Here is a 27,629-nt window from a genome sequence, read left to right as displayed (position 1 = left end):
GTTTTCAGGAAGGGTGTAACGTCAGCTCCAGCCCCGATCAGCATGATTCTATCGCACTGTTGGAGTAGGTCCTGGGCTACGCACAGACTAGAAAAATCATTCGATGGTGAGTGAGTTGTGAAAGGATTTGCAGCCTACCAGTATTCACAGAAATTTTCGCACGGCGCACACAGACTTGCACGGATCGGGGTTTTGATTCTGTCTGGGCGGCGACTGTCTGACCGCAAACCTCTACACATTCGCAGAGGAGCGATCAGGTCTGAATTAGGCCCTGTGTCTTAGAAGTGAAATAATAGGATTTTAATTACCTACCGGTAAATCCTTTTCTCGTAGTCCATAGAGGATGCTGGGGTCCAATTTAGTACCATGGGGTACAGACGGGTCCTTTGGGAGCCACTGGCACTTTAAGAGTTGAACAGTGTGGGCTGGCACCTCCCTCTATGCCCCTCCTACCAGACTCAGTTTAGAAACTGTGCCCGAGGAGCCGGACATACTTTGAGAGAAGAAAACACACAGATGGTGAGATTCATACCAGCTCCCACATAACAAAAAGGAAAACCAAGCTAACCAACTTGGAACAATTCAGCAACGGCTGAACCAAAAATATTGAACCAAGTAACTATGCGTGAATACGAAGCACTGGACGGATGCCCAGCATCTTCTACGGACTACGAGAAAGGATTTACTGGTAGGTAATTAAAATCCTATTTTCTCTTACATCCTACAGGATGCTGGGGTCCAATTTAGTACCATGAGGATGTACCAAAGCTCCCAGTACGGAAGGGATAGTTCTGAGGTTCCTGCAAAACTGATTGACCAAACTTTAGGTCCTCAGAGGCCAAAGTATCGAACTTGTAGAACTTAGCAAACGTGTTCGACCCCAACCAAGTAGCTGCTCGGCAAAGCTGTAAAGCCGAGACACCCCTGGCAGGAAAACCCCACCTTACGAGTAGAGTGGGCCTGAACAGAATTTGGAATATGCAATCCTGCTGTAGAATAAGCATGCTGGATAGTAAGCCTGATCCAGCGAGAAATCATCAACTTAGAAACAGGACACTTAATCTTGTTGGGATCATAAAGGACAAATAGAGCGTCCGATTTCCTGTGACGAGAAGTTCTCTTCACATATATCTTCAAGGTCCGCAAAACATCCAAGGACTTTTAGGTAATTGAGGTTTCAGTAGCCAATGGCACCACAATAGGTTGGTTGATATGAAGCGCCGACACAACCTTTGGAAGAAATTGCTGACGCGTTCTGCGCTCAGCTTTATCCTCAGAGAAAAACAAGTAGGGGCTCTTGTGCGACAATGCCCCCAATTCCGACAGACGTCTTGCAGACGCCAATGCCAACAGTGTGACCGCCTTCCAAGTAAGAAACTTTACGTCCACCTCCTGTAAAGGTTCGAACCAATCCGAATGCAGGAACTGCCGCACCACATTAAGATCCCAAGGTGCCGTAGGAGGCAAAAAGGGTGGTTGGATGTGCAGAACTCCTTTCAAGAAAGTGTGAACCTCAGGGATAGCAGCCAATTGTTTCTGGAAGAAAATGGACAAGGCCGAAATCTGGACTTTGATTGAGCCCAAGCGTAGGCCCACATCCACACCTGCTTGCAGAAAGAGGAGAAAACGTCCCAGTTGAAACTCCCCCGTAGGAAACTTCTTGGATTCACACCAAAACACATACTTTTTCCAAATCCGATGGTAATGTTTAGACGTTACCCCCTTCCTAGCTTGGATCAGAGTAGGAATAACCTTGTTCGGAATGCCCTTCCGAGTTAAGATCTGGTGTTCAACCTCCATGCCGTCAAACGTAGCCGCCTTAAGTCTTGATAGGCGAACGGTCCCTGTTGTGGAAGGTCCTCATGAAGAGGAAGAGGCCTCCGATCCTCCAGCAGTAATGCCAGAAGATCCGCGTACCAAGCCCTTCTTAGCCAGTCCGAAGCAATGAGGATCGCCGGAATTCCTGATCTTTTTATTAGTTTGAGAATCCTTGGGATAAGTGGAAGTGATTGGAAAACATACACTGACTGGAACATCCATGGAGTCACCAGAGCGACCACCGCCATTGCTTGTGGGTCTCGTGACCTGGAACAGTACCTCCGAAGCTTCATGTTGAGGCGAGAGGCCATCATGTCTATTTGAGGTACACCCCATCGACTTGTTACCTATGCGAACACCTCCGGGTGGAGGCCCCATTCTCCTGGATGGAGATCGTGTCTGCTGAGGAAGTCCGCATCCCAGTTGTCCACTCCCGGAATGAAGATCGCCGACAGAGCCAGCGCGTGCCTTTCTCCCCAGAGGAGGATTTTTGTTACCTCTTAAATTGCAGCCCTGCTCTTCATTCCGCCCTGCCTGTTTATGTAGGACACTGCTGTGCCGTTGTCCGACTGAACTTGTATGGCTCAATCTTGCAGAAGATGTGCCACTTGGAGAAGGCCGTTGTAGATGGCCTTTAGTTCCAGAATGTTTATTGGAAGGAGAGATTCCTGATTTGACCACCTTCCTTGGAAGTTTTCCCCTTGGGTGACTGCTCCCCAACCTCTGAGACTTGCATCCGTGGTTAGAAGGATCCAATTCTGAACCCCTAACCTGCGGCCCTCGAGTAGATGAGAAGTTTGGAGCCACCAGAGGAGTGAAATTCTGGCTTTCGGCGACAGGCGTATCTGCTGTTGCATGTGAAGATGTGATCCCGACCAGGAGATCCAGCTGGAAGAGCCGTGCATGGAATCTTCCGTACTATAGAGCCTCGTAAGAGGCTACCATCTTCCCCAGACGGCGAATGCACTGATGAACCGACACCAGGGCAGGTCGCAAGACATCCCGGACCATTGATTGGATCACCAACGCTTTTCCAGTTTTAGAAACACCCTCTGCACTTCCGTGTCGAGTATCATCCTCAGGAAGGGCATTCTCCTTGTCGGTTCCAAATGTGACTTTGGAAGGTTCAGGATCCACCCATGATCACGGAGTAGTTGAGTTGAGAGTGCAATACCCTGCAACAGCTTCTCCTTGGAAGATGCTTTTATCAGCAGATCGTCCAGATATGGAATTATGGGGGTCATTCAGAGTTGATCGCTCGCTAGCAGTTTTTAGCAGCTGTGCAAACGCACAGTCGTCGCCCACGGGGGATTGTATTTTTGCTTTGCAGGAGTGCGAACGCCTGTGCAGCAGAGCACCTGCAAACACATTTTGTGCAAAACAAGACCAGCCCTGTAGTTACTTATCCTGTGCGATGATTGCTGCGACGAATGACACTGTAATGACGTCAGATACCTGCCCAGCAAACGCCCGGCCACGCTGTTAGGATCTCCTGTTCTGTGCTGCCACGTCGCCATGGCAACCGGGAGGCAAGTGTTAGCGAAGTAACCTGAGCGCAGCTGATACTCCGGTCCGGGTTTTTACTGTGAAGTGGTTACAGGCTCTGTGCACGGCAGGGAATCCGGCGCTGGTTTTGTGCTCACAGTCTGTGAGGTCTGAGTGGGGCGTGGACAGCACCTGCTATATAAACCATCCTCTCAGGCTAGGCAAATGCTGCTGAATCTTTGTTTGTTAGTCAGTTCCAGAGAGTTAGCTAGTACTGTGTGACTTTGTATTTACTTGCTGCTTACTGCGAATAGGCCTTGGGATTCGGTACTTCATTCTGCCAATCCGGACCTAGCAGTAAGACTGGAGTCAGTTGTTTAACCTGCTGGGGTTCTTTTGCTATTCTGTGAACCCAGCAGGTTTGCGGCTGTACTCTCAGACCTGCTTGCTTAATCCTCCCTCACTGTGCAGGGCGTCCAGGTGTCAGTTTAGTGGCAGTAAACTGAACCTGTGCCCTGCAAGTGGGGGTTAGGATTGTGGATACTCTCCTTGTGTCTATATTTCTATCTCTGACCAAGGAGTTTATTCCCACACCCGTTGGTAACCCTTTGGGGTTTTTTCTGTTGCTCTTAGCAACATCATTTCGGGTGCTCCACATGTTAAATCACTACATCTCGCTTCATTGTCCGCTCTATTCCATCTGAGCATTCCTGACACTAGGGAGACACCCAATTCCTGAGCCTTTGGGCTTCTCCGTTCACTTTGTGTTTATTAGTTATTCCATCACCTCCTGTGTATGTTGTGTTATACTGTCTGTGAGTTCGTTTGTTTCGCATCCCTCTCTGTTCATACACCGGTATACTCCTGTTAGCACTGGTGTGCGTAACACACGCCTGCGTTTTTCCAAACACTCCCAGAAAATGGTCAGTTGACACCCATAAACACCCTCTTTCTGTCAATCTCCTTGCGTTCGGCTGTGCGATTGGAATCGTCGCTAGAACCAGTGCAAAACCACAATGGACTTCGTACCCGTACGACACGCGTACGCATTGCGGTGCATACGCATGCGCAGATTAGCCGTTTTTTTCACTGATCGCTATGCAGAGAACAACAGCTAGCAATCAACTCGGAATGACCCCCAAAGTTCACTCCCTGTTTGCGGAGGAGGAGCATCATCTCCGCCATGACCTTGGTGAACACCCTCGGTGCTGTGGAGAGGCCGAATGGCAATGTCTGGAACTGATAGTGACAGTCCTGTAGTGTAAACCGTAGATAGGCCTGGTAAAGCGGCCAGATCAGAATGTGAAGGTACGCATAATTGATATCCAGGGATACTAGGAGACTCCATCTTGAATTGGAAAACCCTCAAGTAAGGGTTCAATGACTTCAGGTTCAAAATACTGTCCGGTTTCGGTAATAACCCTTGGTCTTTAGGTGAGGTGGAACTAGAACAATGACATTTGTTTGTACCAATTTTTTAATGACTTCCTGTAGGATAGCATTTTCAGTCAGCGAAACGGGTAAGCCTGATTTGAAGAATCTGTGAGGTGGGAGTTCCTGAAACTCCAGTCTGTACCCCATGGCAACAATATCTGTCACCCAGGGGTCCAGGCATGATGATGCCTAGACGTGACTGAAAGCTTTTAGTCTCGCTCCCACCTGACCGATCTCCAGGCTGGGAGGTCCACCGTCATGCTGAAGATTTTGAGGAAGCAGAACCTGTTGGAGCAGGTTTTCTGGACTTTCCCCGACCTCCTCTAAAGAAAGTGTGTGTGGGGTTTTTTGGGGGGATTTTTTAAATTTAGCGGTCCGAAAGGACTGCAGTGTAGGCGTAGGATAAGACTTCCGAGCCGGTGCAGCTGCGGAGGGAAGAAAGGCCGACTTACCCGCAGTTGCCGTGGATATCCACGCATGCAGAGCTTCCCCAAATAGGGCCTGTCCTGTGAAGGGAAGGTTCTCCACACTTTTCTTGAATTCCGCATCCGCAGACCATTGGCATAGCCAGAGTCCTCTGCGTGCCGAGATTGCCATGCAAGTAGCCCTCGCATTAAGCAGGCCAATGTCCTTCATGGCCTCCACCATGAAACCTGCAGAATCCTGTATGTGACGAAAAAACAAGTCAATGTCACTCCTATCCATAGTATCTAAATCCTCAAGTAATGTGCCTGACCACTTTACTATAGCACAAGCAATAGTGGGCCTTAATGCCACGCCTGTAGCTGCGTATAGTGATTTGAGCGTAGTCTCAATCTTGCAGTCAGCCAGCTCCTTTAAGGTGGTTGAACCGGGGACAGGTAAAATCACCTTTTTTGACACCCTAAATACAGAAGCGTCAACTATAGGTGGGTTTTCCCACTTTTTTCTGTCCTCTTCAGGGAAAGGAAAAGCTATGAGAATTCTTTTAGGAATCTGAAAATTTTTCTCTGGGTTTTCCCAGGACTTTTCAAACAAGGAGTTTAACTCCTTAGAAGCAGGGAAGGTAAGCAAGGATTTCTTATTTACTGTACAACAAGATTCTTCTTTTTGCTCAGGCACTTTCTCAGAAATATGCAACACATCCCTAATTGTTGCAATCATCAATTGTACCCCTTTAGCAAGGGATGCATCTCCCCCCTGCATATTCCCATCACCGTCCCCGGTATCAGAGTCTGTATCAGTGTCAACTTGCATTATTTGGGCAAGTGTACGTTTTTCAGGGTATGTAAGTGGGTCCATAGTAGTATGGGCTGAATACTTTAAGCCCTCCACAGATTTTTTTCAAAAACTGCATCTCCCTTTCAGTATGGGACATCCTAGTTGAAATCTGGGATATCATTCCCCTTAAAGAATCCACCCATGGGGGTTCGGATTCAGAAGGCTGAGACAGTATATTACATTCCTGAGTACATGGAATAGACTCCTCAGGAGAAGATAAACACTCTGCAGCACAGGACACAGAGTCCTTAGACATGGTAATGTGGGATATACACACTTACACACAGGAAAAATGTCAGACACAGTTTCCCGCAGAGTACCTTCAGAGAGACACAGAGTATAAGGAACCAGCACACAGCACCCCTGTAGGCAATTATTATGATAAAAGCCTGGCGCTGACTAACTACCCTTAATAGAGTAGTTAGTATTGATATCACACTCCCCCCCTGTCTATAACACCCTGGTACCGTGAGGCAATATAGTTATGTGGAGAGCAGCGCTCCCTGTCAGCATCCTTGCAGGGAGAAAATGGCGCTGGTGAGTGCTGGATCCGGTCCGAGAAAAAGCCCTGCCCCACAACATGGCACGCGGCTTCCCGCACTAAATGTTTAAACTGGCCTGAGGTTTTCTAGAGCTAACAGCGGGATTAGCCCCTGTTAGCAGCGTGACCAGTGTAGGGTGTTCCACGCTGGCTCAGGACGCCCCTCACAGTGCCTATAGAGTGTTGCTGAGCCTTCCTGGAGTGCAGCCTGTCAGTACTGTGCTCCCACCCTTGTGCCGCCATACCCGCCGGCGACCCGCTAACCGGGACGCCGGCGTTGTACACACCAATCTTCTTTCTTCTGGCTCTGTTAGGGGGTGGCGGCCGTGCTGCGGGAGTGAGCGGTCGCCTCGTGGGCTTGAGATCAGCACCCTCAGGAGCTCAGTGTCCTGACAGCGGAGTAGAGAACCATTAACTCTTTAGAAAGTTGGTTCATACTCCACCCCTAAGTCCTACAAAGCAGGGAGGCTGTTGCCAGCAGCCTCCCTGTAACCTAAAAAAAAAATAAACTAAGAAAACTCCTAGTAGCTCCCCTAGCTGTGACCGGCTCCTCCGGGTACATTTTCTAAACTGAGTCTGGTAGGAGGGGCATAGAGGGAGGGGCCAGCCCACACTGTTAAACTCTTAAAGTGCCAGTGGCTCCCAAAAGACCCGTCTATACCCCATGGTACTAAATTGGACCCCAGCATCCTCTAGGACAAGAGAGAACATTATCACTTAGCTTTTGAGTGCAACCCAACTTAAAACCTGTCGATCAACCAATGATATTTATGATGTATTCCAATCAGGATTCAGGACAGCCGTGACACACATGCTAAATATCAGAAGTGACTAATCTGAGGCTTCAGAGTCTAGCAGGTACTTGGTTTTCACCAGGGAACCCCACAAAGGAATATAGTCACTGCCGCTGTAGACTTTCATGTTGTGGTTCCCCAGATGAGTACCAGTGGAGTAGCTGGGAGCAGCAGCGTAGAATTAGTTCACAGTACAGAACCAGGATCGAAATGGAAGGTCAAGCAAGCCAGATGTTGAGATCACAAGCATAGGTTTGTAAACAAAAAATCAGGCAAAAAGGCAGAGACGCGAGGTCAAGGATAGCCAATTGGTAGGCGTGAACAATAGGAAGGTTTCAGCACAAGCAGTCAGAGTATTCACTCAAAAAGACAGGCAAGGAACTGAAGAGGAAAGATTGGAGAAGGAAGTTTAAAAAAGGTGTCTTAACCTAAAATAGGCTGCAAGGATTATGTGAGTTGGGCTTTTATCACGAGACTTCTCCAAGATGGCAGAACCAAGAGGAGAACAAATCTGAATCAGCATGGGGTGCACCGAGATGGTGACACCTAGACAATGAGACCAAATCTGAATCCGTATGGAGCACACCAGGATGGTTGTGCCCAGGGCCTGGATGGATTTCAGAAAAACCCAAAGCTTCAGAAACCCTAGTTTCTGGTCGTGGGATGCAGTAAGATAAAGTTATACAGCATAGTGTGAAACATATTAATGATCTTCTGGTAGCAACTGCAATGGTGATTGATTAATTGTTTAACCTTCCATATCTGCAACATTTGACACTGAGGACAACAGCATTCTTATAGTATGAAAGAACATCTATGGAATGGATGACATAAGCTGGTTTAAACTGTTTCTCCCTGGCAGATCACAGAGGATGTGCTCAGGAGGATACTTCTGTGGGTCACTTCCTTTGTTGCAGGGCTTTTTCTATCCTACTTTATAGCCCACTTGCTCACTTCAATCTGTAGATGAGGGATGACAGTGTCAAAACATCTCATACTTTATTTGGGGCCCAAGCTTTCATCTATGCTGCTCCTACTGTTTGTAACCTGCTGCCTCGCACAGTCCCAGAGGCCTCATCCCCACAAGTGTTCTAAAATATTCCAAGATACCCTGTTTGCTCAAGTATTTCATTAATGCATACCTACTTTCATAATAACCATTGCTTAGCTCTCTTTTATGTATTATATTTAGTTTGATATGCTGGTTTTGTAGCCTGTGGCTTTATTCTGCTAAGTGCTTTGTGTCCTATTGGGAAAAAGTGTTACTGTATATATATATATATATATATATATATATATATATATATATAGAAAAGAGAACTGAAGAACAAGCACCTAATGGTGCAGTAATTTTGGACTTTGATCTCTGTCACGACAACATTCAGATATAGATATTAAGTGTACCAGATGAATAGATATGGCAAGCACATCAAAAAGCTGTTGTCTTCCGTCTATTGTTCACAGCCAGGAGGTCGGAACACTTGAAAGGTGACGGCACGTCACGGGGGTTTTTTTATCCTCCAAAGCTCGGATAGAATCAGCTCACAGCTCAGAGATACTACAAGTAAACATAAAATGCGCCTCTCATAGTGCAATATTGTTGCTGCAGTGCAAGATCGTAAATCACTTTTATAAGTAATGAATGTACCAAAAGGTGGAAGTATAACAGCACGTCACGGACGGTCTTTATCCACCAGTACTCAGCATGCGGTTGGGTCACAGCAAGCTCACTTGTCCTCACAACATCAATAAATAAATGATGGGGGTTTAGTTAGTGAATTGGCCAATGCACGGAAGCCTGCATACCGCTCGCCAAGGTACCCCACCTTCATGCAGGTCCTACACTACCACAAAGCCTTAAAAATTAAAACCTGGCAACTGTATCACATATAATATAACTGCAAATATGCCCACTACGTTTAAACGGCCAATGCAGGCTTCCGTGCATTGGCCAATTCACTAACTAAACCCCCATCATTTATTTATTGATGTTGTGAGGACAAGTGAGCTTGCTGTGACCCAACCGCATGCTGAGTACTGGTGGATAAAGACCGTCCGTGATGTGCTGTTATACTTCCACCTTTTGGTACATTCATTACTTATAAAAGTGATTTACGATCTTGCACTGCAGCAACAATATTGCACTATGAGAGGCGCATTTTATGTTTACTTGTAGTATCTCTGAGCTGTGAGCTGATTCTATCCGAGCTTTGGAGGATAAAAAACCCCCCGTGACGTGCCGTCACCTTTCAAGTGTTCCGACCTCCTGGCTGTGAACAATAGACAGAAGACAACAGCTTTTTGATGTGCTTGCCATATCTATTCATGTGGTACGCTTAATATCTATATATGAATGTTGTCGTGACAGAGATCAAAGTCCAAAATTACTGCACCATTAGGCGCTTGTTCTTCACTTCTCTTTTCTAGATTTTTTCCACTATTGCCTAGTGGCCTCTTGAGGGACGGAGCTGCCATCCACAAGTTTTCCTGTGGAAACCGGGTGCGAAAACAAACAGACTACCAAAAAGACTCATTTAATATTTACCTGTCTGTGGATAAAGGGGAAGCAGCGAATTGACTATTTTTTGATTCTCATATATATATATATATATATATATATATATATATATATATGTATAATAATGCCTTTTTTTAATAATTTGGTCAAGTGAAAAGAGGTTAGAGTTCGCTTAGCCCCATGTCCCAGAAAGTGACCCTGTGGGACAGCAGATGGAGAAAAAAAGCTCTCCGTGCCAGGCTGCTTCTGAAGATCATTTACATAAATGTTAGAATCTTAGCGTTTCCTGAGTGAGGGATGCGCTGCTGAGAAGACAGAAATCCTGCGTTTACAGGAAATATTTGCTGTCCCCTGCTGTAATGACTTAATCCCCTGCTGTATTGTTCTCTCTGTATTGTATTGCACCTGAGAACAATAGATGAAAGCCTTATGCTAATAAACCTTGGTGCACCTAGGCTCAGCAGAGAAAGCTAAATGAGCGAGGCTTCCATCTGTAGGTCTCATATATCTGATACTTAATAATCAAAACCAGAGCTCATACACAGTAAATAAAAAGTAGGTAATTAAAGCATTGACAACATTCTCATTTAGTACATTTTCTCTAAGCAACTGTCTGCCACAACAAAGTTATTCATCTGTTCTGGTGGATAGCTCTGTCTCAGGCATTGTCCCAGGCTTTGTCTTGAACAAGTTAATCTCGGTGCATATCCAGGGACAAGCTACATTTATTGTTAAAATGTGAAACTTCTGGATCTATAAGTAAATAAATAAAAAACAACAAGCTGTAGCACTTTGTGATTTTACAGCCTTTCTGTGATTGTTTGTGAGTTCTTTGCGTGGTTTTTATTAAAAAAAAACGTATATATATATTTTTTTTTACATAGGCACAAAATACAAAGAATCTATGGGAAATGTGTTTCCTTTTCTGCTCAGCAGGGGGAACAACAGATAGCTTTACTGCCCACACATTCATTGTAGTAATCTGTATACTTACGAATATTGTGATGATTTGAATTATTGGACAGGACTATGATAACTAACACAGTTCCAATATAATAGAGACTCTTGACGGTCTATTCATGAAGCAGTGAACAGAGTGGAGAAGTGAGCCACTGATTGGTTGTCCATGGCAACAAATCAGCTTCTCTGTACAGCTGTATATTATGCAAATTATAAATGTTACTTCAATGCTGATTGGTTGCCATGGGCAACTTCTCCACTGGCTCACTCTTCCACCCTTTTCACTGCTTCACGAATAGATCCCCATTTTGTTCAGATATGGCATACCTATTTCTCATTTACAAATGCCAAACAGGTACAAAACAGTTCTTCACCCGATCCATACCACCATTAGGAGAAAAGTGTTGCAACATCATCACTCGGAAGCATGAAATAGTGGGTAGCAATGATGACCTGGTCTTCTAAAGGAATGGCTGGAACTGAAACAAATCAGTAAACAGCCCTTCATCAATACAAAACCACCAGAACTATTCATTATGACAAACAAGCCCTGTAAGGCTCTTGGGTTAGCCATCATGTACAGCCAAATGAATATGGTGATAATTTCACCTCCTTCCATGCTAGTTGCAAAACCTGCATTGCTAGATGTAATGAGAAGTCTACCTATTATATAATTTATATCCTACTCCATGGCGTTCTTATTGGTTATTATTGAAACAGCTCATTCCAATGGGATGAAATTTGCAGTCAATTATCTGCAGTTGCTTGTTTGACAATTCCACCAAATGCAGTTGGGTATTTATTCTTCACGTAAAGACACTGAGGTCTCCTTTTGCAGCATTAATTATAGACAACCAAGTTGGTCCAGTATCATGAGCCTGACCACATTGGGGTAGTACAGTATTTGCTAAAATACTGCTACAGCCAACCCGGTATGGAAGCTGCTGCTTTCACTATACGTGCTATCTCCCTTTAACCCACGTATTTATATTTTTGTCCATCAACAGTATGTACTTATCACAGAAGTTCATTGTATTGTACAGTGGGTTAATGTTTCTGTATGCTGTAGACTTCTAAAGTGACGTAATAATAACACGATGATACAGAACTGTAAAGCGCAACGGAATTTGCTGCGCTATATAAGAAACTGTTAGTAAATAAATAAATACAGAACCATTAGCTTCCATCATTTTTTGGACTACCAAAGAACTTAATGGGCTCTGAGAACACACTGTAAAAGCATTACTATTTATGAGGCTCTAAGGTGTTGCTCAGTTTCACAAATATTACTGTTTGCAGCATCATTTTCAACATTATTTTCTCCGCAGAGTTTTGCCGCCAAAAGAAATTACTGCCGTACAGATAACATGGTAAACACGTCACACTATTTGCAGAAACTTGTGGATTCTCTTGCACGCTGTAGAAATGAGCGGTGATCATTCCCAACATTCCTAAAAACTAAGAAAATCCTTGGAAACACATGAATTCACTGACGCAGGAATCAGTCCGAAGTACCAATTTCAATGTTGCCTGGAATTTACCTGGTATTCCATCACTCACAGTACTCAATACAGATCCCTTTTGTTTAGGAAATATAAATGCATACACCATGAAGAATTCTTATTAAGGTAGCAATACATGTTAGGCTATATAATAATGGGGGAAAAAAACAACAAATAGTACAAAATAAAGTAGAGGTAACTGAACTAGTAGTTCATTTCGGCTGCAGAGTATTCAATAAAGCAAATAGTTGTAGTGCAAATAAGTATTGTGATATAAAAAAATAAGATTTTAAACCTACCGGTAAATCTTTTTCTCCTAGTCCGTAGAGGATGCTGGGGACTCCGTAAAGACCATGGGGTATAGACGGGCTCCGCAGGAGACATGGGCACTATAAAGAACTTTAGATGGGTGTGCACTGGCTCCACCCTCTATGCCCCTCCTCCAGACCTCAGTTAGAGAACTGTGCCCAGAGGAGACGGACAGTACGAGGAAAGGATTTTTGTTAATCTAAGGGCAAGATTCATACCAGCCCACACAATCCACACCGTATAACCTGGAATATACGCAACCAGTTAACAGTATGAACAAAACAGCATCAGCCAAAGACTGATCTCAACTGTAACACAACCCTTATGTAAGCAAAAACTATATACAAGCCTTGCAGAAATATGTCCGCACTGGGACGGGCGCCCAGCATCCTCAACGGACTAGGAGAAAAAGATTTACCGGTAGGTTTAAAATCTTATTTTCTCTTGCGTCCTAGAGGATGCTGGGGACACCGTAGGGACCATGGGGATTATACCAAAGCTCCAGACCGGGCGGGAGAGTGCGGATGACTCTGCAGCACCTATTGAGAAAACATGAGGTCCTCATCAGCCAGGGTATCAAACTTGTAGAACTTTGCAAAAGTGTTTGAACCCGACCAAGTCGCTGCTCGGCAAAGCTGTAATGCCGAGACGCCTCGGGCAGCCGCCCAAGAAGAGCCCACCTTCCTAGTGGAATGGGCCTTTACTGAATTTGATAACGGCAATCCAGTCGTAGAATGAGCCTGCTGAATCGTGTTACAGATCCAGCGAGCAATAGTCTGCTTAGAAGCAGGAGTGCCAACCTTGTTGGCTGCATACAGGACAAACAGTGCCTCTGTTTTCCTAACCTGAGCCGTCCTGGCTACATAAATTTTTAAGGCCCTGACTACATCAAGGGACTTGGAATCCTCCAAGTCATTTGTAGCCACAGGTTCCACAATAGGTTGGTTCATATGAAACGATGAAACCACCTTAGGCAAAAATTGAGGATGAGTCCTCAATTCTGCTCAATCCACATGGAAAATCAGATAGGGGCTCTTGTGAGACAAAGCCGCCAATTCGGACACCCGCCTTGCAGATGCCAAGGCCGACAACATGACCACCTTCCAAGTGAGAAATTTTAATTCAACCGTTTGAAGAGGTTCAAACCAGTGAGATTTTAGGAACTGTAACACCACGTTAAGATTCCATGGTGCCACTGGAGGCACAAAAGGAGGCTGTATGTGCAGCACTCCCTTTACAAAAGTCTGGACTTCTGGGAGAGAAGCCAATTACTTCTGAAAGAAAATTGATAGGGACGAAATCTGTACCCTAATGGAGCCTAATTTTAGGCCCATATCCACTCCTGTCTGTAGAAAGTGGAGAAAACGGCCCAGATGGAAATCTTCCGTAGGAGCATTCTTGGATTCACACCAAGATACATACTTTCTCCAGATACGGTGATAATGTTTCGTCGTCACCTCCTTCCTAGCCTTTATCAGAGTAGGGATGACTTCTTCCGGAATGCCTTTCCCAGCTAGGATTCGGTGTTCAACCGCCATGCCGTCAAACGTAACCGCGGTAAGTCTTGGAACACGCAGGGCCCCTGTTGCAACAGGTCCTCTCTGAGAGGAAGAGGCCACGGATCTTCTGTGAGCATTTCCTGAAGATCTGAATACCAGGCCCTTCGAGGCCAATCTGGAACAATGAGTATTGTCTGCACTCTTTTTCGTCTTATGATTCTCAATATCTTTTAGATGAGTGGAAGAAAAGGGAACACATAGACCGACTGAAACACCCACAGTGTCACCAGGGCGTCCACCGCTACTGCCTGAGGGTCCCTTGACCTGGCACAATACCTCTGAAGCTTCTTGTTGAGGTGTGACACCATCATGTCTATTTGAGGAAGTCCCCAATGACTTGTTATCTCTGCAAAAACTTCTTGATGAAGTCCCCACTCTCCTGGATGGAGATCGTGTCTGCTGAGGAAGTCTGCTTCCCAGTTGTCCACTCCCGGAATGAATACTGCTGCCAAAGCGCTTATGTGATTTTCCGCCCAGCGCAGAATCCTGGTTGCTTCCGCCATTGCCACTCTGCTCCTTGTTCCGCCTTGGCGGTTTACATGAGCCACGGCTGTGACGTTGTCTGATTGAATCAGAACCGGTAGGTCGCGAAGAAGATTCTCCGCTTGACGTAGGTCGTTGTATATGGCCCTCAATTACAGTACGTTGATGTGTAGACAAGCCTCCTGGCTTGACCAAATCCCCTGAAAGTTTCTTCCTTGTGTGACTGCTCCCCATCCTCGAAGGCTCGCGTTCGTGGTCACCAGAACCCAGTCTTGAATGCCGAACCTACGACTTTCTAGAAGGTGAGCACTCTGCAGCCACCACAGGAGAGACACCATGGCCCTGGGGGACAGGCTTATTTTCTGATGAATTTGAAGATGGGACCCGGACCACTTGTCCAGAAGGTCCCACTGAAACGTCCTCGCATGAAACCTGCCGAAGGGGATGGCCTCGTAGGTCGCCACCATTTTCCCCAGTACTCGAGTGCATTGATGGACTGACACTCTTTTCAGTTTTAACAGGTCTCTGACCATGTTCTGGAGTTCCTGGGCTTTTTCCATTGGGAGAAAAACCCTCTTTTGTTCCGTGTCCAGAATCATGCCTAAGAAAGATAGCCGAGTCGTTGGAGCCAAATGTGACTTTGGTAGATTTAGAATCCAGCCATGTTGCTGCAGCACTCTCAGGGAGAGCGACACGCTTTTCAGCAATTGGTCTCTCGATCTCGCTTTTATAAGGAGATCGTCCAAGTACGGGATAATTGTGACTCCCTGCCGGCGCAGGAGCACCATCATTTCCGCCATTACCTTGGTGAAATCCTCGGGGCCGTTGAAAGCCCAAACGGCAACGTCTGAAACTGGTAATGACAGTCCTGTACAGCGAATCTCAGGTACGCCTGATGAGGGGGATATATGGGGACATGAAGGTATGCATCCTTTATGTCTAGTGACACCATAAAATCCCCCCCTTCCAGGCTGGAGATAACTGCCGGGAGCGATTCCATCTTGAATTTGAACTTTTTCAAGTACAGTTTTAGGGATTTTAAATTTAGAATGGGTCTGACCGAGCCATCCGGTTTCGGGACCACAAATAGGGTTGAATAGTACCACTTCCCCTGTTGAACTAGGGGAACCTCGACAACCACTTGTTGTTGACACAGTTTTTGAATTGCAGCTAAAACTATCCCCTTTTCTGGGGAAGAAGCTGGTAAGGCCGATTTGAAAAACCAGCGAGGAGGCACGTCTTCGAATTTCAGCTTGTATCCTTGGGATACAATTTCCATCGCCCAAGGATCCACATCTGACTGAACCCAGACTTGGCTGAAAAGTCGAAGACGTGCCCCCACCGGCGCGGACTCCCTCAGTGGAGCCCCAGCGTCATGCGGTGGATTTAGTAGAAGCCGGGGAGGACTTCTGCTCCTGGGAATTAGCCGTAGCAGGCATTCTTTTCCCTCTACCCTTACCTCTGGCGAGGAAGGAAGAGCCCCGACCTCTTCTGGACTTATGCGACCGAAAGGACTGCATCTGATACTGCAGCGTTTTCTTTTGCTGTGGGGAAACATAAGGTAAAAAAGTAGATTTACCAGCGGTAGCTGTGGAAACCAGGTCCGCGAGACCTTCCCCAAATAAATGCTCACCTTTGTAAGGCAAAACTTCCATATGCCTCTTTGAGTCGGCATCACCCGTCCATTGGTGGGTCCACAGGGCTCGCCTAGCAGAAATCGCCATGGCGTTGGCTCTCGAACCTAGCAGACCAATGTCTCTCTGAGCGTCTCTCATATACAAGACTGCGTCTTTAATGTGACCTAAGGTCAATAAAATGGTATCCCTATCCAGGGTATCAATGTCAGCTGACAAAGTATCCGTCCAAGCTGCTACAGCGCTACAAACCCAAGCCGACGCTATTGCCGGTCTGAGCAAGGCACCCGTATGTGTATAAATTGATTTTAAGGTAGTTTCCTGTCTGTGATCAGCAGGATCCTTGAGGGCTGCTGTGTCTGGAGACGGCAGCGCCACTTTTTTGGACAAGCGCGTTAACGCCTTGTCCACCCTGGGTGAGGATTCCCACCGCAACCTGTCCTGCGCAGGGAAAGGATACGCCATCAGAATTCTCTTGGGAATCTGCAGTTTCTTGTCTGGAGTTTCCCAAGCCTTTTCAAATAACGCGGTCAGCTCATGAGATGGGTTAAAGGTTACCTCAGGTTTCTTTCCCATAAACATGTGTACCCTCTTGTCAGGGACAAGGGGTCATCTGTGATATGTAAGACATCCTTTACTGCAATAATCATATAATGAATACTTTTGGCCACCCTTGGGTGTAACCTCGCATCATCGTAGTCGACACTGGAGTCAGAATCCGTGTCGGTATCAGTGTCTGCTACTTGGGACAGGGGACGTTTCTGAAACCCTGAAGGGCCCTGTGACACAGTCAAAGCCATGGATTGACTCCCTGTTCTATCCCTGGACTCTGCTTTGTCCAATCTCTAAAGTAATAAGGACACATTTGCATTTAAAACATTCAACATATCCAACCAATCAGGTGTCGGCGTTGCAGACGGAGACACCACAATCATCTGCTCCACCTCCTCCTTAGATGAGCCTTCCGCTTCAGACATGCCGACACACACGTACCGACACCCCCACACACTCAGGTATATATCTATATGGAGACAGTTCTCCAATAAGGTCCTTTGGAGAGACAGAGAGAGAGTATACCAGCACACAACCAGCGCCACCTGATACTGGAAACAAAATTCACAGAAACAACAGCGCTTTTATATAATTATATATATATATATATATATATATATAAATATATATATACACACACACTCACTGCGCCAATTAAATGCCCCCCCCCCTCTATTTTGCCCCCTGTCACCGTGTTCAGCAGGGGAGAGTCCGGGGAGCCAGCTTCTCTGCAGTGTGCTGTGGAGAAAATGGCGCTGGTTAGCGCTGGAGGATCAAGCTCCGCCCCCTCACCGGCGGGCTTCGGTCCAGCTCAAAATTTTCAATACTGGCGGGGGTTTATTTAATATACTGCCTCCGCAGTATACATATATGTCAGCCTGTCCCAAGAGGTTTATTATTGCTGCCCAGGGCGCCCCCCCTGCGCCCTGCACCCTTCAGTGCCCGCTGTGTGTGTTGTGTGTGGGAGCAATGGCTGCGCGTTACCTCAGAGAAGATCTGAAGTCTTTGAAGTCTTCTTTCTTCTTATACTCACCCGGCTTCTATCTTCCGGCTCTGTGAGGAGGATGGCGGCGCGGCTCCGGGAGAACGGCGAGGGTGAGACCTGCGTTCCGACCCTCAGGAGCTAATGGTGTCCAGTAGCCTAAGAAGCAGAGCCTATCATTTAAGTAGGTCTGCTTCTCTCCCCTCAGTCCCACGATGCAGGGAGCCTGTTGCCAGCAGTGCTCCCTGAAAATAAAAAACCTAACAAAAGTCTTTTTCAGAGAAACTCAGGAGAGCTCCCCTGTAGTGCACCCAGTCTCCTCTGGGCACAGGATCTAACTGAGGTCTGGAGGAGGGGCATAGAGGGAGGAGCCAGTGCACACCCATCTAAAGTTCTTTATAGTGCCCAAGTCTCCTGCGGAGCCCGTCTATACCCCATGGTCCTTACGGAATCTCCAGCATCCTCTAGGACGTAAGAGAAACTAATGTTAGTAAAAAATATTCATGCATTATAATATTCTTGTTATATATTTATAAATGATCAATAGTATAATGGTAGGATATATGGCTAGATTAAACATTTTCTCTTATGACCAGATGATTATGAGGCGAACAGATCTTATGATGAGGATTAGAGGTTTATACACACATTATTCAGTCTGTGAACAGCTATTAATATTATTAATGACAAACGCAACACTTGCCAGAAAAGGAAACATAATAGACTCGCATAGTACATTGCATCAGGCAGCAATGCAGCACCTGTGTGTAACAGGATATAAAGAAGAACATATCCACCCTGGCATGTTATCTCCCTGAACATCATTGTGCCTAGGAGGTCATTCCGAGTTGTTCGCTCGCAAGGCGATTTTAGCAGTATTGCACACGCTAAGCCGCCGCCTACTGGGAGTGAATCTTAGCTTCTTAAAATTGCGAACGATGTATTCGCAATATTGCGATTACAAACTTCTTAGCAGTTTCAGAGTAGCTTCTGACTTACTCGGCATCTGCGATCAATTCAGTGCTTGTCGTTCTTGGTTTGACGTCACAAACACACCCAGCGTTCGCCCAGACACTCCCCCGTTTCTCCAGCCACTCCCGCATTTTTTCCGGAAACGGTAGCGTTTTTTCCCACACGCCCTTAAAACGGCCTGTTTCCGCCCAGTAACAACCATTTCCTGTCAATCACACTACGATCGCCGGAGCGAAGAAAAAGCCGTGAGTAAAAATACTATCTTCATAGCAAAATTACTTGGCGCAGTCGCAGTGCGGATATTGCGCATGCGCACTAAGCGGAAAATCACTGCGATGCGAAGAAATTTACCGAGCGAACGACTCGGAATGAGGGCCCTAATACGCACCTGCAGCTGTCCAATCAGTGCACGAGACCAAAGAGGTGACACAGTGAGGACATTGTAAGTCTTCTTACCGCTTCTGGTAGTGGAATAGATAGTTGATGAGGTGCTGGGGCGAGTGTCTAATGAACATTGGCATCCTGGATTTAGGACCTCCACTTTAGCTAACTAGAAAATATGAGCAGAACCATAGCACAGTGGATAGCACTCTTGACTCACAGTGCTGGGGTTCTCTGGTCTCCCACAGTCCAAAAACGTAACTGAGAGAGTAATTGGCTCATGACCAAGGGGGTAATTCCAAGTTGATCGCAGCAGGATTTTTGTTAGCAGTTGGGCAAAACCATGTGCACTGCAGGGGAGGCAGATTTAACATGTGCAGAGAGAGTCAGATTTGGGTGGGGTGTGTTCAATCTGCATTCTAATTTGCAGTGTAAAATAAAGCAGCCAGTATTTACCCTGCACAGAAACAAAATAACCCACCCAAATCTAACTCTCTCTGCACATGTTATATCTGCCTCCCCTGCAGTGCACATGGTTTTGCCCAACTGCCAACAAAAATCCTGTTGCGATCAACTTGGAATTACCCCCCAAATACGTACCCCAGTGTGTATGTGTATGCTTGTGTGTTAAGAAATTTAGAGGTATCTTTATCAAAGCTTGGACAGAGATACAGTACAGTGGAGAGTGAAAGTACCAACCAATCAGTGAATTACATTTTCCACACAGCCTGTAATATGTCAGTTAGAAGCTGATTGGTCGGCACTTTATCTCTTTCCACTTTATATCTCACCAAGTTTTGATAATAAATATCCCCTTTAGGCTGTAGTCTTCAATGGAGCAGAGGCTGATGTAAATAATACATTTGTCCCCAAACAATGTGGCATAATTCATAGTGCTGTATAAATTCTAATAATTCTAATAATATAATAATGGGATCCGTTCAATTTGCCGGCTGTCAGGAACCCAGCGGTCAGGATACAGATACAGGAATCCCGGCAAAACAGGACTATTCCCACATGTGGGTGTCCACGACACCCATGGAGTGGGAATAGATCTCGTGGCAAGCGCAGCGAGCCATCCAGCCCGCAGCGTGGCAAGCACAGCAACCCCACAAGTGCACTCTATACGCTTGCCACGGGTGGGATGCCGCTGTCGGGATATAGGGGTATATGCAATTGCGGTCGAATTGCTGAAAATCGGGTCATTTTCGACACAAAAAACCTGTCGAATTTGATTCGACAATGCAATACAGTACTTTTCGACAAAAAACCTGCCGTTTCATTTTCGACTTTTGGCAATTCGACATTTTTTCAATTCGACATGTCTGCAATGTTAAAATGCGGCTTTTCGATAAAAGTATATTCAATTGAAGAATGTCGGTTCGACAACAGTGCTTTTCGTCAGTCATTTCGGCAATTTCATTCCGCCTCATTTTTCTGTTGTGATCTAATAAAAATGTTCAAAAACATGTATTTTTTGGTGCTTTTTTTTATTGCTAATAGCATATCTATTTATATTTAAAGTGATTATCTACTTGGTTTGTCTATTTAGGAGCCACAAGTATTATTTAATCGTTTTTTTTAAATAATATTTTTTTTTTTTTACTAACTACAATAATATGGAGAGATCAGTGCATGTTTTTCAGTTGGAAGGGGTGTGAAATGGTTAAAAATCCTGAAAAAAAATTGCGTGGGGTTCCCCCTCCTAAGCATAACCAGCCTCAGGCTCTTTGAGCCGGTCGTGGTTGTAAAAATACGGGGGGGAAAATTACAGGGGTTCCCTCGTATTATAACAACTAGCACCGGGCTCTGCGTCCGGTCCTGGTGCCAAAAATACGGGGGACAAAAGACGTAGGGGTCCCCGTATTTTTCACACCAGCACCGGGCTCCACTAGCCAGAGAGATAATGCCACAGCCGGGGAACACTTTTATATTGGTCCCTGCGGCCGTGGCATTAAATCCCCAACTAGTCACCCTTGGCCGGGGTACCCTGGAGGAGTGGGGACCCCTTAAATAAAGGGGTCCCCGCCCTCCAGCCACCCAAGGGCCAGGGGTGAAGCCCGAGGCTGTCCCCCCCATCCAAGGGCGGCGGATGGGGAGCTGATAGTCAGAGTGTAAAATGAAAGAATATTTTTTTGTAGCAGAACTACAAGTCTCAGCAAGCCTCCCCCGCAAGCTGGTACTTGGAGAACCACAAGTACAAGCATGCGGGGGGGAAACGGGCCTGCTGGTACCTGTAGTTCTACTACAAAAAATACCCAAATAAAAACAGAACACACACACCGTGACAGTACAACTTTATTACATACTGTACATGCACACCAACATACACATATACTTACCTATGTTGACACGAAGAGTCGGTCCCCTTCTCCACGTAGAATCCACGGGGTACCTGTAAATAAAATTATACTCACAACAATCCAGTGTAGATCGGTCCGTGTTTTTCGTGTTTTTATTTTGCCAAGTACGTGAATTACAAACAAAGAAGAGGACCGATCTACACTGGATTGTTGTGAGTATAATTTTATTTACAGGTACCCCGTGGATTCTACGTGGAGAAGGGGACCGACTCTTCGTGTCAACATAGGTAAGTATGTGTGTATGTTGGTGTGCATGTATGTAATAAAGTTGTACTGTCACGGTGTGTGTGTACTGTTTTTATTTGGGTATTTTTTTTGTAGTAGAACTACAGGTACCAGCGGGCCCGTTTCCCCCCCGCATGCTGGTACTTGTGGTTCTCCAAGTACCAGCTTGCGGGGGAGGCTTGCTGGGACTTGTAGTTCTGCTACAAAAAACAATGGGCCTAATTCTGAGTTGATCGCAGCAGCAAATTAGTTAGCAGTTGGGCAAAACCATGGTGGTCATTCCGAGTTGTTCGCTCGCAAGCTGCTTTTAGCAGCTTTGCACACGCTAAGCCGCCGCCTACTGGGAGTGAATCTTAGCATAGTAAAATTGCGAACGAAAGATTAGCAGAATTGCGAATAGACACTTCTTAGCAGTTTCTGAGTAGCTCCAGACTTACTCGGCTACTGCGATCAGTTCAGTCAGTTTTGTTCCTGGTTTGACGTCACAAACACTCCCAGCGTTCGCCCAGACACTCCCCCGTTTCTTCAGACACTCCCGCGTTTTTCCCAGAAACGGCAGCGTTTTTTCACAAACACCCATAAAATGGCCAGTTTCCGCCCAGAAACACCCACTTCCTGTCAATCACATTACGATCACCAGAACGAAGAAAAAACCTTGTAATGCCGTGAGTAAAAAACCTAACTGCATAGCAAATTTACTTGGCGCAGTCGCAGTGCGAACATTGCGCATGCGCAATTAGCGGAAAATCGCTGCGATGCGAAGAAAAATACAGAGCGAACAATTCGGAATGACCACCCATGTGCACTGCAGGAGGGGCAGATATAACATGTGCAGAGAGAGTTAGATTTGGGTGGGGTGTGTTCAAACTGAAATCTAAATTGCAGTGTAAACATAAAGCAGCCAGTATTTACCCTGCACAGAAACAAAATAACCCACCCAAATATAACTCTTTCTGCAAATGTTATATCAGCCCCCCCTGCAGTGCACATGGTTTTGCCCAATTGCTAAACAAACTTGCTGTTGCGATCAACTCAGAATTACCCCCAATATTCTTTCATTTTACACTCTGGCTATCAGCCCCCCATCCGCCGCCCTTGGATGGGGGGGGGGACAGCCTCGGGCTTCACCTCTGGCCCTTGGGTGGCTGGAGGGGGGAGACCCCTTGATTTAAGGGGTCCCCACTCCTCCAGGGTACCCCGGCCAGGGGTGACTAGTTGGGGATTTAATGCCACGGCCGCAGGGACCAATATAAAAGTGTTCCCCGGCTGTGGCATTATCTCTCCGGCTAGTGGAGCCCGGTGCTGGTGTGAAAAATACGGGGGACCACTACGTCTTTTGTCCCCCGTATTTTTGGCACCAGGACCGGACGCATAGCCCGGTGCTGGTTATTAAAATACGGGGGAACCCCTGTCATTTTTTACCCGTATTTTTACAACCAGGACCGGCTCAAAGAGCCCGAGGCTGGTTATGCTTAGGAGGGGGAACCCAACGCATTTTTTTTCAGGATTTTTTGAACACTTTTGTGCCGTCCATGAAGTCGAATCTAGGCTGCCCACTATTCGTCAATTGGTCCGTGTTTCGACAGCGGGACTGTCGAATCCGTTATTTATTGAATATGTTGAATTCGGGTCCCGGCGGGAGGTTTTCGACTGTTGAATGGTGTCGAATCCAAAAACGGTCGAATTCGGGCTGGAATTCCACCGCAACTGCATATACCCCATAGACAGCCGGCATGCCGCCCGCCAGTAAAGAATGCGGATTCCAAAATAATAATTGTGATCTTCAATGTATTAACTCACAAGGAGGCAATATCATTGTTTTAAGGGGTGTCTGATAGAGCAATTCAATTGTTGCTCTACTAGGGCGCTATTGCTGCAGGCACCCATTAAGTGATCACACTTGTCGAGCCCAATAGCACCGGCTTTAGCCACAAAGCAGCTGTACCCGTCTAAACTAACGGGCACGGCACGTAAAGTTTTTTTGCCCAACAGCAGACGTTTCGTACATTTCTGCTTGCCACCTCAGGATGCTGCATGCATAAATGTGTGCACCCGCAGCTATTTGTGCCCGAATGGAGCAACAATTGAATTGCTCCTGTGGCCACTACTCAACTGGCATGATCAGACCACATGTGACTGTGCCGCCCCACTGTGTATCATTTTTTAGACGAGGAGATCTGTACTGCAGATGTGCATAATATAATGTTTATTTAAAAAAAAAAAACTTTTGAAACTACAGTAAAAAAACAAAAACAAACAAACAATAATATGAAAGATGTTGAAGGGAAAAATTGTCAGATAAGTGGTTAATTAATGCGAAACCCCCAAAAAAGACCAAGCTTTGAGTTATTGTCAAGCAGAACATATGTTTTATTAATTATGTGCTTAATATCATCACCTATTAGTGTATTCCAACGTAATGTGCACCGTATGTAGTAACATTCTGGAAAATACTGAAGCCGTACACATGAAAACAGTTCATGCATAAGTCTAAATGTCGGCTGGATTATGCTGGAAACCCATCTGTATCCGAGTCACTTTATTGCATTCACTGCTTTGACATTCCGGAATTCTCATATATTACTTGTCATCTATTTTATACTTAAGAGTACAAAGCAAAGTGCAAACTAGTATAAAAATGAATGACGGTATTAAATACGGATTCACTCGGCAGAGCTCATGCTGGGTGTGGAGACACGGATACTTGAGAATCCATTTGAATTCACAAGCAATATCCTAAATAATAATTCTCCAGTCTATTGTGCCCCTTCTGGCACATACTGCATTGTATAAATGTCAAATGGCAAGAGATAACCAGTCATCAATCATTGTAAAACAGCTAGAAGTGCTATGCGGTTGGCAAATAATTTCAAAACTATAAGGAAACCATGTTTACAATGTTCACCTGTGGCCTCTATATTGTTCTGTGAGATTCAAGTGTCATTTTTATGTGCATCAGGTTCCTTATTGTGCACGACTTCTTTTAACAACAGTATGAAGGTTTAATGAAACAGTTACCGTTACGGATAGGCAAAATAGCATAACCTGAAACCTGCACCTGGCATACCTGTAGAAACTCCGGGGAAGCGGAGAAGATGTACGCGTTGATAATCTTGAAGCAGATGCGGAGGTTTTCTGAATTTAGTTCTGCAACAACAAAGCAAAGTTTCAGAAATCAGATTTAGGAATATTGCTTTTATTACAGTTATGAAGCATTAGTGACATGTCGAACCTACTCTATCGGATGACTATTACTTGTCTGTGTCCTGGCAAGGAGCTGACTGATCACGGGCGCATATGGTGTGTTTTTGCACACAGTGCATGTGCAGATGTAAATTTGCACAATTTTCAGACGCAACACAGATGGATCTGTCTTTCCGTGAAATTGGGCATTTTTTAGGGCTGCAACTCCCTGACTTGAGGGAGTGTATGAAAAGCTATGTGCCACTGCCAGCTGCGCACACAAGAAAGGGGAGGATCTCTTGCACCTTGCAGATGCACGTTCTAGAAGGCAGATGCGGCAGTTAGTGGAAGATCAATAGGCAGCACGTCTCTATGCTTGCAGACACACAAACCTCCACATTAGCATAAGATAGTAAGTCTGGCTTCTACGGTTGCCCACAACTACTGCCCAATTGCATGCGGCTCAGAATCGGCTCCACCGTCTCTTACTGCACAATATTACTAGCTGTAATGTTCATCATTGGACAGGTTTCCCCCTGGTCGCCAAAGGAAACAGCTGCAGCCAGGCAGATAGACAAGCTACAAGCTCCCTTCATGCTGTGACCTGCGCCATGATTGACAGTCCCACCGCTACTGCAGGTCAAAGCTGTAAAACTCACAAATTGTGACTTGAAGTTTGTCTGAATTTAGTGAGAGCAAATCATTATTAAACTGCAAACTTACATTCAGACTAAGCAGAGACTGCACTGTAGAAACTGCAAAACATAAGTATGACCTTAAAAATTACTGCTGTCACAAGACAAGTTCTCCTTCCCACATTGGAGCATGTGAGGCACAGGTTTACAAAGTTCTGAATTTTTTTTACAAATATTCTAAATATTGTATTTTTTTTCCCACAAAACTCTTTATTTCCATTTACTATTTATTCATTGAATAAGAGCAAATTTTAGATCTTAAATTCCCAACTATGGGGGGCAATGCAAAGAGTGGCAGTAAAGCGGCCGTACATAGCCAGGGTCAGTTTAAGGGATGAGAGGCCCATGTGCATGCTCCGTGTGGGCCCCCTACCCTCTGGCGGCGCAGCAGACTCTGACTTTGTGCCAGAGACTTTTACACGTACGCAGGTCTCTGGATAAATAGCGCCCACTCTATGTTTCTGGGAACTTCTCTACAGACACGTGCCAAGCCATTCTCCAGGTGATTCCTGTCTCCAGCGCTGGCCGACACGGAGCACTGGATAGGTAATTAGAGGAGTACAGGATGTGCATCAATTCTATATATGCCAATATTCACAGCTAAAAAAAATTGTGTATGAAAAAACCCCACAGTACAATTCCACACTTGTGTAGAGCTGTAAACGTCTTGTGATCTGTACGCCAATGCTACGGCAGCATATGCGCCTGGCTTACTACCATTGTCATTGTGTATATGCACCTGTCCCATACTAGGTGCAACAGATACACCTCCTAGAGGGAGAACATACGTTTACGTGCTGGTCTGCATGGGGAACATTTGCCTATACAGAAATTTTCTTCTGTATTCTTATGTGCTCACTTTGTCAGCATGCACAGTGCGCATTCACACAGAGGGCATTCACGATGGAACATTCAGTAGATGGGTCCTTTCTAGGATGATATTATACAGACCCTGCACAAACAGTATGTATTTGTGTTGTAAAATAGAACACAACTCTGTTTGTCTAAACCACACCCAGACATGTCCTAGCAACACCTATTCCACGTGATACAATGCACTTCTTGGCTGCAAAAAAAGAAGAAAAAAATATGTCACATGACAGGGCTGTCACAGCGAGGAGCTGAAAGCACATTGATAGCTTACCCTATAACACTGCTTCCTGGTTCTCCTGCAGCCGTTGCACAGGCTTTACTACTCTGTCATCCACAACCCAAGACTGGACCGCAGGGGTGGCGGGGTGGCTATCTGCTTCAAAAAAGAACTTAAACTTAGGGTCCACACTACTGAAATTACTCGCTCATTCGAGTGCATTGCTACCCGGAGTTCGACAGGATTAGGTTTCAGAGTACTTCTCATTTACCGGCCTCCTGGATATGGAAAGATATTTCTACAAGAAATTGCAGACACTGTTGCTGGCCTGGTTCTGGAACATCAAAGATGGCTCATCCTCTGGGATTTCAATGCATGGGTGGATGATGTGCTCTCACGCCTTGGCCAAGACCTCCTGTGCACAATGAATGGTCTGGGCTTCACACAGGTCATTCCCTCTGCCACACATAAAAGTGGTCACACTCTCGATCTTGTCTTTCAGATTGGATTAGAAGTCACTGACCTAAAAATAAACCCAGTCATCTGGTCAGACCACTACTCCCTTTGGTTCTCAGTTGGAACCCCTCAAATAAGATCTCTGCCCGTGGAGTTGACCAGGTATCGTCCAAGGAGGGGTATGACTCCCCAGGCTCTTGCAGCAAATCTGGATCTCTCTGCTATACTGGGTGCCTGTGAAGATCCCTGTTCCCTAGTCCGTTATTATAATAGGGATGTTATGGCTGCAATTGATATTATCGCCCCTGTGCGTATAAGACCTCGTAAACCACAACGTCAAGCTCCATGGTTCGACAACAGTGTTAGTGAGCTCAAGAAAAGGGGGCGTAGACTGGAAAGACGATGGAGGAAGACTAACCTAGTGGATGACAAA

The 27,629-nt window shown here is 45.7% G+C and overlaps 1 protein-coding gene across 7 annotated transcripts in view; it reads right to left on the bottom strand.

The window, feature by feature from the left end:
* IPO11 (importin 11) overlaps nucleotides 1-27,629 on the bottom strand; it is a 1,123,558-nt gene that overhangs the window by 488,262 nt on the left and 607,667 nt on the right. For all 7 annotated transcript variants that reach the window (XM_063963049.1, XM_063963036.1, XM_063963028.1 and 4 more), the window contains exon 23: nucleotides 24,840-24,919. In XM_063963049.1, coding sequence (XP_063819119.1) covers nucleotides 24,840-24,919 — 80 coding nt within the window. The remainder of the gene's footprint in view (nucleotides 1-24,839; nucleotides 24,920-27,629) is intronic.

The sequence above is a fragment of the Pseudophryne corroboree genome, chromosome 1 (genome assembly GCF_028390025.1).
Source record: "Pseudophryne corroboree isolate aPseCor3 chromosome 1, aPseCor3.hap2, whole genome shotgun sequence".
NCBI classification, from domain to species: domain Eukaryota; kingdom Metazoa; phylum Chordata; class Amphibia; order Anura; family Myobatrachidae; genus Pseudophryne; species Pseudophryne corroboree.
Note: the sequence above shows the minus strand (reverse complement) of the source record. Positions and strands in the feature narration are given on the sequence as shown.